A 14,602-nucleotide genomic window follows, 5' to 3' on the forward strand; every position below is an offset into this window, starting at 1 on the left:
GTGTGGGAGTGAGCCTCTCACACATCACACCCGCCACGCCCCCAAGTTGAGTTGCCTCGACAGCCGGAGGTATGCAGAGTCCGCCTTGCTTTTCTTGCCTTTCGTACCTATGAGAGTTCAGAAGTTCAAACAGACGACAAGCGAAGCGGCTGATGGTGGTGATATTTAATATATGAGGCCTTGCGCACTTTCGATCAAGGCAATCTGCTATGCACCGCTTTTCATGATCATTTGATCGTTCCCATACAGCACTTTTCATATTACTTCCCTCATGACCTTGCTGCCTCGAACTACCGCAGCTATGCCTCTCCCGTCCGTCAACCCTGACTACCAGAGTCTTGTGCTTGGTGAGTGGGCCTCGCTTGACATTTCTAGCGAGTCCGAATAGCTTCAGCTAACCTGCGATTATCACATTCTCTTAGCCAACTGCCGCTCCTTTCACGGTAGCCCCGATGCCGACTATGAGCTTGCTTCTCGGCTCGACACCAGCAACCAATGGCACCTCTTTGTCCTCAAGACCGAGAAGGGGAAACGCACCAAGATCCTCTCCGGCACTGCGACCCATCCCTCGCGAGCCATGGAGATCCTCCATGAAAACTCTGCTCGTCTGGTAGACCAGCACGTCAGCTGCCACGGCTACGACCTTGCTCCCACCACCACCACCAAGCCCCGGGCTGGACTCAGAGGCGGTGAGGTGAGACCAGAGGTCATTGCACTTTGCGGCTCCTCCGACACTGAGGACTCTGGGTCCGGCTCCGACTCTGATCTGTCAGAGGATGAGCAGCCACCCCCTCGCATGGCACATCGCCGAAGCCACCGGGCTGAAGCGGTCAAGACTCGTCGCTCCCGCCTTGACGCCAGTGTCGCGAGCGACGTCCGCACTGGCCCCCATCCCGCCTGGGGACCTATGCCTCTGCCTCTGCCTCAGCGACCTGCCGTGGTCCAGAACCCTCCCCCTGGATGGAACAATCCCGTCCCCGCGCCGATTCACCTCCCCGCCCCCGCTCCCGTCCCCGCTCCGGCCCCGGCCGCCCGACCTCCTCCTCCACCTGTCGCCGTGATGCCCCCGCCTCCCAGGGCCATGCCCATCCCTCTTCCGGGGCAGAAGACGCACGCTGCTCTCCTCGTCCTCCATTTGATCGGCACCGGCAAGAAGAACATGGTCGCGCAGGTGGTGCCCACCGCCCAGTTCCTTCAGCAGACGGCAACAGGCGAGGCCACGCTGCGTCCCATGAGCTTCATCAACGCCTCGAGCCCTACACCCTACCCTCCCCCGGTGCGAGGCAACACCAACTACCGAGCTATGGTCCGCCGTGTGACGCTGGGCGATGAGACATACGACATGGCATCGTTCGGCAACGACCTTGGAGCGCTGTTCCGCAACGGTGGTGCCAGCTCTACCATGCCCAAGTTTGAGATCGACATCAACGTGGTGGGCAACTTCTTCCCCGCCATGCCACCTCCGCCGCCTCGTCCCGCGTCAGTGGCCTCTTCGGCATCTAGCGGCGACATCGTGGACTAATGTTGTATGATGTGAATGTCACAGGCGCATTGGGTGAGTGCCATGGACTGATTGTATGCCCCAAGTAGGGGGTCAAGGGTCACCCTTTTTTGTAAGAGGAGGATCTACGTTTTAACAGAATATTAACAACATGGGATATTTCACGGTCAAAGTGAGAGAGGTAGCGTACGGCGAAAAGGGATTCGAGATTGGGGTTTTTGGGACATAGTCAACAAGAAGTTTGAGATACCTATCTTTTAGACAGACCGTGTCAACTAGGCTAAACAATGGCATTATTCTTATGTTTCTGAGTACACTTGACTACTACTGCATGTGCCTTCTCATGCACACCGTCTTTAACTCTCATGCACTGTCCTTCGAATTGAGTTTGCACTTTCTGCATCCCTCGCACACCGAAAGTGTCGTTACCCCTGACGCACAGCACACTGTTTTTTTGGTGTAACTTTACCGCCTTCACCTTTGGTTGCAACCCTTTGGAAAGTTGCATTCAACAATTTTGTTTTTCAACAGAGTTTAAGAATTGGTTGCTCGTGTTGAACTCGATCCCTCTCAAACCATCAGACTTGTCTCGCCTCACCTGAACGATGATCGAGTTATACTCGTCGCCACTAACTTGAACACGCAATTGATAGTCATGTCACGAGACCCAAGGTTTTGGGGGTTCGGCAGGCTCAAAGGCGAACCAGAGTAGACTACATAATGAGGCGGTCGCCTTAAACCCCCCCATGCATGGACTGGTAGGGTTGCTGACCGGGGTATATGTTGGGTGTGGACAGGGGTTTTACAGTTGATGAATAGCGTCGTCCACAACGCCAGTTGTAGAATGGTGAGAAAATGAATATAAAATCGTTTCTTTTTAGATGGATACGGCTAATGAATGGGATATTATCTGCTACGTGCCGTGTATCACAAGACTTGAACGCGGAGTCATGGTTCAACACGAGGCACTACAACTCGCTGCAGAAGAGTTCCAATGTAGAAAGCCAACCGACATATCGCATATCGACAAGGAGCTAGAGGGATGGGTACTTGCAGGCCAATGTATGTATGCCCGTCCGCCTTTGACTCACGCTCTCACCGACTCGACGAGATACTAGTAAAAGAAGATGCAAGAGGAAGATTGCATGCGTGGGATGCGGTGTGACGGTTACTTTGTTCAGTCCTCCCAAGACATACTCACCTAATCAGTCAAGTCTTTTTCAAACTCGTCGAGTCATCGTCATATCGTTTGCTCGCCTCACGGTGGGCGGCCGAGGACTGCATCTAGAGAACAGGCTAGCCTCCGAGAGTGTGCGTGTATCAACAACAAAGTGTGTCATGTTCAGCATTCTCGACACGCATCCCCCCCCCAAGAAGAGGGGAAAGGAGGCCTCGCATAAGAGCAAAAAGAAACCTATCACAGAGGCCCACCATCCTGTCCAACCGACCCGTAGCCTCGGAGCCCGACATGACGGGACGGGACGGGCGGAAGAGAGTGCGAGGCGAGGAGTGGTCCGTGGGAAGAGAGAGACATCAGGCGAGGAGACAGAGAGAGACAGGGGCGTCAAGGTAAGCCCGTTGGCCGTGGTGTAGCAGGACAGGGCGGACGAATTTGGGGGCGGCATGGCCTCGCTTTTTTTGATATTCCCTTGTGGGCAACTAGATCTCGGGATGCCCCGTCCATGATACATCACTTGTCACATCCACCATCTAGATGCTTCCCTCGACAGGGCGGACGAGACCTGTAGAGAACACTGGTTGATTCGTCTGACGGGAGGCTGTGTCCGGGAACATCGGCCTATCCAATGGCAACAATTCATGACGTGAGACCGGTGACCGACAGGGCGCACGATTTGAACAGACTCGGGGTTAGATATCCTTGTCGAGCAGAGGAGCAAGGTCATGGCCGCGATGCACAGAGCCCTGTCCCTTGAGGTCGCTGTCAACTCGGGCAACCGTCGAGGGAAGCCTCACTCTCCCTTCCTCTTCTCCTCGAGGGCAGCAAAGGCACTGCCGATCTGTCGCCAACTATCACGCAGCAGCACTACACACACCTTCAAGTCAGCATTATATCGTCCCACACACACACACACACACAAACTCACCGAGGGGCACGATCGCCCAGGGAAAGTTGAATCCCACGTAGTAGATCCAAAAGTACAGCGTCTCGGGGCGGCTGTAGGCCACGCCGTGCATGCGCGACTCGTTGAAGTTGGTCAGGTAGTATAGTGCCACCCCGTACGCGTGCGCAGTGCACACAATCACCTGCGCTACGTGACGGCTACGGGAGCCGTGGATGATGCCGACGACGGTCAAGAGGCAGAGGGGACCCCAGGCGAGCTGGAGGCAAGAAAAACAGAAACAAAGTTGAGGCTGTGGTCCATCAGGGGTGTTGGATTGGGTGGTTCAACTTACCGCCGTGATGGTCTCGACGCTGATGGTGAAGACGTCGTGGGTTAAGTACCGCGAGTCTGAGAGGGCGTATTCCTTCCATAGCTGGGCGAAGAGTGTTGACATGCCGGTGAGCTCATGGCGGTATACGAGATAGTAGCCTGCAAACTCATTTTAGCATACGACGACATCCCCGAGGAACCTCTACGTCTCACCTTCAAACGCAACATGCAAGAAGCCACCTGCAAAGCCCAAGCCACACACGGGTTAGTCTCAATTACGAAGAAACCAATGTGGTAGTTAGTTGTCCAACTCACACAGCGCAAACCAGGCGGCTGCGAATCGGTCAATGGTGCGCAGCGGGTGTCTGCTCCGCGCTGCCAGCCACAGGGCGGACCCGACGACGGCTCCGGTCACGGCGCCAAACTTGATCATCAGCTCCGTCACGTCCTTGTCGTTGGCGACGTAGCCTGGGATCACGGCGCCGGGGGGGAAGTATGGATGGGCCGGACCCGTGGCCGAGACGGGGATGTCAGCCATTGCTCGAGGAGAAGGGATTGAAAGTCAAAAAGAGGTAATTGATGAAATTGATCGTTTGAGAGAAACCTCTTCAAGTCGAGATTTGTTAGTTTGGTTGTGTTGAAGTCAGGGGTTGTTGAGCAGGGTCGTCAGCCCAGATGTCTGAATTACTTCGAAAGTAGACAGGTGGGTCACGTGACCGTATATTGGAACACAACAATACTTCTTCCTAGGGTGCCAACGAGTATCCAGACTATACTGTACTGATGAATGTCTGCTAATGTAGGGCCTACGTGTCCAAGGCTGACAACTTGGAAGGTCATAATTGTATGTGGGCTGAGAAACGTGTAAGTGAGTGATCTCTAACCTTGGGACGTCTTCCTCCCTTCTACATCTATATATGCTAACCTTCAGCTACATTGTTAATAATACACATCTCCCTTCATCATAAACCTCGCTGTCCTTAACAGCTGTGCTGACTCAATCTTGCCGTCACGGATAACAGTGCCAATGTCGACCTTCCCGGTAGGATGTCCAATCGTGACCGTCTCCTTGGACTTGCCCCCAATCAGACCAGAGGCAATAGTCCCCTTGATCTGAGACGCGGCCCCGAGGCAGAGCGCCAGCGTCAGTGGCACAGCCTTGTGTGCTTGGCCCATCGACAATGCGAGACATCTAATGTCTACCTCGGGTGAGCCGCTTGTGGGGAACAGGAGAACGATCTTGGGGACACTTTCGACGTTGGGGTCGAGACCCATGAGAGAGGTTCCAGCTCGGCGTATCTGTTCTAACCGTACCTTGAGGTCTGCGTCTGCCTCGACAATTGGTGGTGTCAGGGTCATGTGGTCCGCCAGCCCCAGGCTCTCAATGCTAATAAAGACGCCTGGGTTGCCGACGTCGACCAGAGACGCTTCAACCTTGCTCCCATCTGGTAGCTCCAGAACATCGATGGGATTCCCAGTCGGCAGGGCTTTACCAGTCTTTGCGCCTGCAGGGTCCAGAAAGCTCATGATGACCTTGGAGCCCTTCCCCGGCACTCCATCCATGACATAGTCACCCTCGTGAGTGTACCGCAACGGCTCACCGGCAACTTGGAACCGCGAAGTCATGACCTTGTTGGTATTGGTATTCAGAAACCGTACCGTCACCCACTGCGAGCCATCCTTCTCCTGCTCAACTGCCTCTGCCGGCACCAACCCAGCATCCCACGCCGCGGGCCCAACCAGAGACGACATGTTACCGCAGTTGCCAGCCATATCCAGGACGCCATCCTTGATACCAACCTGCACAAAAGTAAAGTCCACATGCACATCCGGACGCGAGGGCGGTCCGAGAATGACAATCTTGCTCGTCGACGACAGTCCGGAGCCCATGCCATCGAGCTGGCGGCCATACGAGTCTGGTGAGCCCATAGCGGGAGGGAGCACGTCGGACCATTGCGTCTCGGGCGGGAGGTCTCTCCTATGGATGACGAGGCCGTTTGATGTGCCACCGCGGGCGAACCAGGCGGGGAAGCTACGCGCGAGGCGTGGGGTAGTGGTCATGATGGAGCGGCGGGCATCATGAGATGTGGTTTTGGTGGTTGAGCCGAGGCGTCGTGACGCGCGCTTTACAAATGAAACGAGTAGCCGAGGCGGCATTTTGAATAGAAGTCTGGGAGTCAAGAGAAAAGAATTGTGGTGATGTTGATCAAGTCAACTTGACGGATCAAACCCTGCCGAGTTGAGGTTTCGTTTGACTCTCGGGTCTATCGGCGCTTAGTTTGGTACGTACCTCTGCGAGCAAAGTACACGCCAGAAGGGTCAAAGAAGTCACCACCACTCTCCCTGGAAGAGGAATTAGCTCATGGATGATGATCGATGATCCTTCTAGATAGCGGCCTTTTGGAGTGAAATTTCAAGATCAACAGACAACGTTGGTAAATTGTTCTGCAAGTGTTGGTTACCTTTGTTTGATACTGCTCAGGGCAGACGGCGGAGTAAACAGAGAGCTTTGGAGAAACGGGGTTCGAACAAAGCATGGTCCGACTGAAAAACACAGTAAATAACTAGCAGCTGGCTTTGGTCGAAGTGAGTATCGTAGAGCACTTCAGTTGAGAAAAAACTAAGCATTGTCGCTGGTGCAGTTTTGGGCTCTCATTAACATAGGGTAATTGCTAACTTGTAGCTAGAACACCACGTAGGCCAAGAAATAAACGAGATACCAGAAAGATCTAACTCTTCTTTAAAGTTTAGATCCTTTTTACTTATTCTTTTATTCCTTTTATTTTACCTTGTAGCCATCCTTAGGGAAGGATAAGCTAAGGTGGATTTATGTCCTGGTGCCTCAATTTTTTTTTCTTCATCGGCATGAACACCTCACTGGAACAAAAAAGGAAAGGGTGGCCCTGTTTAACCAAAAGTTTTATAACTGCCTAAACCAAGAAGATCCATTGTGAAAAGAACCGTAAAAGATGTGTGATACTGCTAGCTACTAGCGTGAATAAGGTCCTGTGAAGCTAAACAAAGTGAAGAGGATTAGAGTAATTCGAGATACTGCATCAACAGATGACAAACCGGGGATATACCCGACGATACGTATGAGCCACTTGCCTTGAGCTGCAAAGCGAAAATCGGCTTCATCGATGACATGGGCTGTCCCTGTTTAATTCGTTGTTGCTGACCAGGCTTCTCTCGATGTCACATCATTTCAATGAATCCTGGTGGTTAAATCCGCTCCAACTCTTTCCCACATTGGATCTATTAACGTGGTAGTACGGGTTAAAAGAATTCCTATAAGCTTGAGATGGAACCTCATATGTCCAGCAAAACTTGAATTATTGACGCTATCAATATCACCAATATCTGTCTAGGTTGCCTGCGTAGTTTTGCCAAAACCCAAATCATAGTTATCGGATAATAAAATAATACCAAGAGACCTTATCCAGTACCTCAATGCCTTCATGTCTCATAACGCTGCTCAGTGCTCATCAAAACCGCTAGGAAAAGACAAGGAAATAGACAACTCGACAGTAGACTCAACCCAAAGAAATGAAAAAAGCAAGTCAAATGACAAGTCCCAAATCATCCTCAAGAGTCCGTTTCCAGAAAACTGGACCAAAAAAAAAAAAACAGTCATGGCTATCATCACCATCATTGGCATCACCACCACCACCACCAAAGCATCCAACATAAATCACTCCTCCTCAACCCAGAACCGCCTCATGACCCTGTCCGCCCACTCCTCATCCATCCCCCAGTTGTCAACCGCGTCCTCGATCCCTCTCTCCATCCTCCCCACGTACTCGTCCCGCGGCACGTCCTCCTCGACGCGCTGCCCGTCGACGTAGACGAGCGCCCGCAGCGTCTCGTCGCTGTCCTTGGAGTGCGCCCACTTGACGTTGACCTGGAACTTTTGGTACGCCCAGGGAACGCCCTCGTGCTGGTCCAGCCGCTCCTCGTCCTGCGGGGGGAGGAGGTACAGGAGTCCGTACACGCCGTGCTCCTCGTCGTCGACCGCCTTGCCCTTGCCCTTGTCGGTTTCATCCTCGTTGTCGTTTAGAGGGAGTTGCACAATGTTGGCGTATCCGCGGGCGTTGATGATCCATTTCCACCCCTCGAGGTACGCCAGTCCGACGGGTGTAGAGTACGGGCATCGCTGGCGCATCTGCTCCGTCGACAGGTTGGAGCCGTAGGCAAAGTACAGCACCTCGTGGAGGTTGTCCTGCATGAGCGTCATGGTGCTGTCCTGCGACGGCTGGCTGTCACCTTGCGAGCTCATGGCTGCAAGTAGACTGGTGGACGGGTATATGTATGTGTCAACTAACACAGCGTCAGTAAGGCCTGAGGTTGCAGTGGTGCTCGGTCTGACTCTACAGTGCAGTGTAAGCGTTGTCTCTTGGTGTTGGTGTGGGTGGTATAAGGAAGGCTCTGGTAAGCAGCGTGAACTTGGTCTTGCTTTGTATCCGAGCAATGAACGAGTGAATGAACCATCCCTTGAATTCCGTCACTGGCGGCCTGACGCTGGCTTGGGCCTTGTCTTGATGGCCCAAGCCTCAAAGCGTGGTTGGTGAGTGGGTTGTCGATAGGCAGACAAGGCAGCAAAGGCGGCTGGGTTTAACTCCGCCTCAAACCCACCACTAGCAAACACCCAAACAACAAACCAAAGTCCTACCAACAAAGTCACGCCGACACCAAAATGTACTTTTGTATCATGCCCTGTCTCTTATTAGTCACTCGCTTGCAAGGGCCTAGTCTTGTCTCTCTCATGTTACTCATCCTCAAGCAAAGCAACCTGGTCTTGGTCTCCCTCGTCCCATGGATGTCTTCATTCCAAGTCGCATTAGTTACCAAACTCCTGTATCCCCGGCCTCCATGTCTGATATCTAATTAAATGCTGCCGTCCCTCCCAATCCGTCCATCCATGCATGCAATCCTCTAAACAAAGCGAGCGTGGTATCGCAACATCATATCATCAGCCATCCATCGTCTCCTTATTACACACACTCTGGTTCCCTCCTGTATCTCCTCCCACCACATCGTCCTCCAGGTAGATTACCACTCATCTTTTAACCCAGCAGGGCAGGCCTTCCTGCTTCTCAGGTCAACTTGGTCTGCGCCAGATGATAGTCGATTCCTCCCAGTGACCGCTATTGCACCGGCTCGGGGACAAGGACAAGGCTCTTCTCCGTCTCCCATTCTTCAACATTCTTCGTCCTCCTATACTTCGCGCACTGCCACTCATGTTCTGTCAACAGTATTCACATCAGACACTTCGTAATTCGTCCAAAAATTTCCGGTCCTGCCCAAGCGGGCCGGCCCCGGTGTCTTGGTTGCATAATTAGGTGATGGGGACCAAGAACGGGCTCAGTATCAGCTGATCCGCGCTCGGCCGCAGGTTGTGGTCGATCTCAAACGTCTGTCCGAGGAACTCCTTAGCCTCCTCGCTAGCGTGTTCGGGGATCGTAGGCGCCGCCTTGCCACCTCCGATCTTGAAGATGGCCTGGAGCTGACTGCAGTCGGGGAAAGGGTGACTGCCAGTCATCATCTCCACCACGAGGCAGCCCAGTGACCAAATGTCTGCCTTGCGCGTGTACGATGTCTGCTTGACAACTTCAGGGGCCATCCAGAAAACGGACCCCTGAAGTGACGGCCGATGCTTGTTATTATTCGCCCCACTCAGAATGTTGGATGCCTCCAGCTTCTTCGAGATGCCAAAATCCGAAATCTTGATGGTTCCCTTATTGTCCACGAGGATATTGGCTCCCTTGATGTCGCGGTGGATGATATCTCGATTGTGCAAGTACGAGAGACCCGTCAGGATCTGTCGAACAAAGCTTCGTACCAGCGGCTCCGGCAGAGCTCCATATGAGTTGAGCATGGTCTGCACCGAACCACCAGGAACGTACTCGAGGAAAATGTTGAGGTAGTCCGCGGACGAGCTGCAGCCCAGATACTGCACGATATTGGGATGTCGAAGATCGCGGAGCAGACTAATCTCTCGCTTGAGCGCTTCAATCATGCTCTTCTTGCGGTTGTCGCCCTGACTGTTGGCGCCAGGGGCAGGAGTCTCGACCTGCTTGACGGCAAGAAGCTCACCAGTCACAGCATGCAGAGCCAGGTACACGCTGCCAAACGATCCTTGGCCGATAAGCGCGCCCTTCATCCACTTGTCATCGCCCCATGACTCGCCCGCCAAGAAGCTCTGCAGCTCCTCGTCGACATCATCGCCATCATTTGTCAGAGCTTGTTGTAGCTCCTGGAAAGAGCCAGATCCCGTCGAGTTATCTCCGTCGTAGTAGCTTGTCGTTGTCGTGTTGCCTTCTGGGTCCGTCACGCTCAGAGCGGCAGAGTCAGAGCTGCTCTCGGTGAATGACACATACGATTTGCGGTTTGGCTCTATCGGCGATTCCTCCTGAAGCGTATCGAGCATAGACGAGGTCACCGAGTCGCGGTTATACGCATTCTGAGGGGGTCGGATGTGCGAATCGCGGGGTTTGATCTTGGCCAGTTGTGAGTTGGCGTTGAGCCACGAGTCAGCAATGGTTGGGATGGGAGGTGCATCCTGAATACTAGAGGCAAAGCTGAGGTTGCTAGCCACACTGAGCCGACTATTGACCTTGCTCAACCGAGTCGACCGTCTCATAGAAAGCCGGGCCGTGCGGTCAATGTCCTCTCTGGTATGATCAGGGAAATAGGACGTCAGGTCAGATGCAATCAGCTCGCTAGGGGGACGAAGTCCGCCGAATTGGCGGAGTGCCCCAGGCATGCGCCGTTCTGGCCGTTGTTCGGCAACTGAAAGAGGTCGCTCTAGATCCTTGGCTGCATTGTGCAGGTTTCGCTCGCGGTCTTGGTAAGAAATAGGTGAGAGCGGGGACTGAAGCTGGTCGTTCCACTTCTCTCCAAGCATCTTCTGAACCTTGAGTTGACTTCGCTTGTCGACTGTCTCGAGAGCGCGGGCGTGCTTCTGCTGCTCCTCCTCCATGGCGATGGCCGCAGCCCGCTGCAACTCTGCCTCGCCTGGCTCACCCGCCGGGACCCTTCGCAGGATCAGTCGATTCCGCTCCGGGCGTCGCTGGTCCTTGATGATGCGCCATAGTTCTGTGTCGCCAAGTCGTCGAGTCTGGCTCGGATCAGGGTCAATGCCAGCCAGGACCCAGAAGCAGTAGTTCCTTTCGTGATCCTCGCGCAGAGCAAACTTCCGGAGCGTCACTCGCATCACCTCCTCGCAAGTATTGCAGTCGGCTATCTTGACCACCTTGGTGACGCCGCCAGTTGAGATGACGCGGATAACTTCTTGATTCTGTGGTAAGGCAGCCATCAGCGAACCGTCCATACTGGAATTATTCCTGGTATGGGTCGTTACCAGACGGTTTGCCGGATCACCCGGGGTTGAAGCCGTTATCCTCTGCCCCTGCATGTTCACCGGGCTGGTAGCATAGGGCTTCCCTCGCACCCGCATAGTCCGAATCTCGGTGCCAGGGAGGGGAGAGTTGGGTCGGGAGCTGCTCTTGCCACTGTCCAGGCCACCATAGGGGTCAATCTGTCTTGAGAATCTCTTGTTGGTAGCGGACGTGGGCACCATTCGGGAGGTGTTTGGTGGCCGGGGCGAGCCACCAGGAGCGGTAATGTGAATATCGAGGCCACCGAAGGAGTCCTAAGCAAGATATGGTCAGTCCACGGGTCCCGCACAAACAACAGTTGCTGCTGTAGCCTACCCGATTCCGCTTCTTTTCGTTGGCGTATGCTCTAGTCCTCAGCTTCTTAATGCTGAGAAAGAGCCGGACGCGGTCGCCGACTTTCTCGACGCCCATTTCCTTGAGAACTTCCTTGTCCATTTCTAGGAGGTTCTCGCCATTGATGTGGTTCTTTCGAAAGATCTTCTCATACTCGCCGCACTTGACACTTCGGAGATACTCGCACACCTTGTCTTCGTCCCAATTCTTGACGGATTCGGAGGGATCGTGTTCGGAGAATTCGGACTCGGTTGGGCTGCCGTAAGCACCTGCCGTGGGCATCGTCGGAGCTCTTCGTGGAGGCGGAACCATTGCCGGCTGAGGGGGAGCAGGAGCGAGAGGGGTGGCACCGAGCCCGGCCGGAAATGATGACTTTGACGCCAGCATAGCCATTCTGAGAGGGCGGCCGATCGGGAGATCGACTGCCAAAGAGCAAGGTGAGGATTCGAAGCGAGTGTCGGTCTCGGGGGAGACGTGCAAGTCGTCTTCGGCCGTCGAACGGTGGTGCCCAAGACACCAAATCTAGCTGGGATACCCAGACCCAGGAGAGTCGTCGGTCGCTCACGAGGTGGTGGGTGGTTCGAGCGTGTACGGACGGTGGAGGGGAGGGCAGAGCAAGGCTGCTCTGTATTATTAGTAACAACAAGGGCAAACAAGTGAGGGTCGAAAACAAAGGCTGCGATCAACGCGAAGCGCCTCACAGGAAGTGAAGAAAGGGTATATAGCGAGCAAAGTCGTGTGGGAGAGGGAAAAGTGACGATGGACAGACACTGGAAGAGAGAGTATTAGAGGGATGGGATGGTTTGGCAGGCCGGGAACAGGGGAATGGGGGAGGCACAGGGGACAGGCGGTGGTCGCGACAGAGGTACCTCCCCGGCGACAAATACCTCTCTGGAGAGCGCTCTAGACCTGGGGCGACGCCGAAAATGGCGGCGGATTATAGTTCGGAGTCTGCTGGCACAAGTACCAGCCCGGTGCAGGTACCTGACGGTGAGGTGGCGCCGGGGCCTTCGTTAGGCTGGTTCAGGTTGGCGGGCTTGGCCAGCGCTGCGGCGTCGATTGGGCAGCGGTCGAGGAGAAGGCCCCCCTGTAAATATTCACGCTGGACCTGAGGAAGCTCGCAAATCCATAGACGCCCAGGAAAGGCAAAGACGGCGACCAGAAGAGTTTACAAGGTGGCAGTGGGAGTCGGAGACAATTTCCGCTGCTTCAGGCCTCGCTGGATGGAGCATGACAGGTCGCCAATGAATGCTTACAGCACCTACTGTGTTATCCCCTTTTGCATGATAGCATGAACAGCATAAGAGTGCATTTCAAGGTTGGCAACCAAAAACAGACAAGATTACACATGGGGGGAAATACGAGAGGATCCCCCATACTCAAAGCAGCAGCAAGGCGACAACCTGCGCCGTCAAGGACGTATATCGTGCGTAATATGGACCCTCGCAATCGATCTTTGCTGCTGTTGATCTCGCAGTGCCAAATCGCGGCGTTCCAGTGTTCCAGAGAGTTCCACAAAGCAGTGCTGATCGTGACGAAGAGACAAGGGCAGAGCCGCCGCTAAGATTCACAAGTCTCACGTCTAGCTGTTGATCTCTGACCGTGGAGACGTCGCTCCGCGCTCTTGTTCGTCTTGTTTGCTGATGCCAATGTCATGCACGAGAGATGAGCTGAGGCTGAGCTGGCGTTCGGGGTTTCAAAAACCGTGTCTGTTGGACCCCGGGCCATAAGCATCAGCATGTTGCCTTCCAGAACTGGCCGTTGCTGTTACCCGTCCTGTCTAGAGATTCCCGGGCCGTCATCGAGAGTTTTCGTTTGAAACCTACCGAGGCACAGGGCGAGACGGGCAATGACCGGTTTGCGAAGCACTTGCATGCCCTGAAGCAAGCTCTGGAGGTGCCGTGAACCCCGTGATGGATGCCACGAAAGCAACCCATCATGGTCAGACGGCGGTCCAGGATCCCGGCCAGCAGTTGCGTTGCAGTTGCAATCCCGGTTTCCAGCTCCCCCCTGTCGGCCCAAGAGCTCGGCGGCTCAGAGGCAGCCACGGAGAATGGCAGCTCTGCAGAGGTACGGCAGCGGCGCGCTGATTCGTGGAGCGTCGGAGCATGAAACGGTGAGACCCTGGACCCTGGGATCGGGCGGCTGCAAGTGATAGGCCACGCGCCGGCCTAGGATGAAACCGACCGTGTTTCGACCAGGGCTACTCGGATGACGCCGTCGGGGTTAAAAAGCGCGTCCAAGAGGAGAGAAGCCTGGGACAACTCCACAAGATGGATGAATGGACGGTCAAGACGTAACTGATGACGGCACATGATGAGGATCATGATGACGAGGCAGTTGTGAGGCAGTTGTCGGACTCACTCAGCGTGCTCGCTGGCGGGGGACGACGGGAGCTGTGGTGGCCTAGGCGTTTCAGAGAGACAATCCACCCAAAAGCAGGACCAGTTGGCATCCATTGCACTGGAGACATGCTGTACTGTATGAGGCCTGTTTTCTTCTTCTGTATCGGCGTGCGTGCATGGAGCTCCATCCATTCATCCATCCAGGCTGAGGTGCTCATGCATGAGGGGGAGTGGGGAGACAGCACGTTGTTGTCAGTTGGAATCCACCGCTCCCGTGCCTTTGGAGATTTCACCCTTGTCCGTCGGTGAGTGAGTGTGTGCGTGTGTGTGGTTTTTGTTTGCATTGAAAGAAATCAAGGAAATGGGCTTGCACATATTGGACGCACAAAGGCCGGATGCTAAAAAGAGAAGCAGGAATGGATGAATGAAACACAACAGACTGGTACGTGCGACAGCGGGAGAGAGTCTCGTCTCTCTCTCATGCACTGGATCCCGTTCATCGTCATCCGTCCATGGCTTTGTTGAGATGTGGTGCTACCAACCAGAAGCGCCTCCTCGCGTTTCATGTTGATTTTTCCCTTTCCCTTTTTCGTCCCTCGCGCAACATCGCGCCGTGTAGACAGCCCTCACTAA

The 14,602-nt window shown here is 54.4% G+C and overlaps 5 protein-coding genes across 5 annotated transcripts; 1 reads left to right on the top strand and 4 right to left on the bottom strand.

The window, feature by feature from the left end:
- Positions 1-271: 271 nt before the first annotated feature.
- NCS54_01042500 (Hypothetical protein) lies at positions 272-1,522 on the top strand (the record flags this gene model as incomplete). Its single annotated transcript, XM_053155733.1, has 2 exons — positions 272-347; positions 423-1,522. 2 exons carry the CDS (start codon positions 272-274, stop codon positions 1,520-1,522), a joined length of 1,176 nt encoding a protein of 391 aa, XP_053011708.1.
- Positions 1,523-3,471: 1,949 nt separating this feature from the next.
- On the bottom strand, positions 3,472-4,432 carry NCS54_01042600 (EXPERA domain-containing protein; the record flags this gene model as incomplete). The annotated part of the gene is made up of 5 exons (XM_053155734.1): positions 3,472-3,545; positions 3,607-3,841; positions 3,917-4,053; positions 4,108-4,134; positions 4,210-4,432. 5 exons carry the CDS (start codon positions 4,430-4,432, stop codon positions 3,472-3,474), a joined length of 696 nt encoding a protein of 231 aa, XP_053011709.1.
- A 401-nt stretch (positions 4,433-4,833) lies between these two features.
- NCS54_01042700 (Hypothetical protein) lies at positions 4,834-6,051 on the bottom strand (the record flags this gene model as incomplete). The annotated part of the gene is made up of 1 exon (XM_053155735.1): positions 4,834-6,051. The coding sequence occupies one exon, from the start codon at positions 6,049-6,051 to the stop codon at positions 4,834-4,836; it is 1,218 nt and encodes a 405-aa protein (XP_053011710.1).
- A 1,534-nt stretch (positions 6,052-7,585) lies between these two features.
- NCS54_01042800 (Gamma-glutamylcyclotransferase) lies at positions 7,586-8,170 on the bottom strand (the record flags this gene model as incomplete). Its single annotated transcript, XM_053155736.1, has 1 exon — positions 7,586-8,170. The coding sequence occupies one exon, from the start codon at positions 8,168-8,170 to the stop codon at positions 7,586-7,588; it is 585 nt and encodes a 194-aa protein (XP_053011711.1).
- Positions 8,171-9,229: 1,059 nt separating this feature from the next.
- On the bottom strand, positions 9,230-12,017 carry NCS54_01042900 (Hypothetical protein; the record flags this gene model as incomplete). Its single annotated transcript, XM_053155737.1, has 2 exons — positions 9,230-11,545; positions 11,607-12,017. 2 exons carry the CDS (start codon positions 12,015-12,017, stop codon positions 9,230-9,232), a joined length of 2,727 nt encoding a protein of 908 aa, XP_053011712.1.
- Positions 12,018-14,602: the final 2,585 nt, after the last annotated feature.

Source organism: Fusarium falciforme, chromosome 8, assembly GCF_026873545.1.
Source record: "Fusarium falciforme chromosome 8, complete sequence".
Taxonomy (NCBI): Eukaryota; Fungi; Ascomycota; class Sordariomycetes; order Hypocreales; family Nectriaceae; genus Fusarium; species Fusarium falciforme.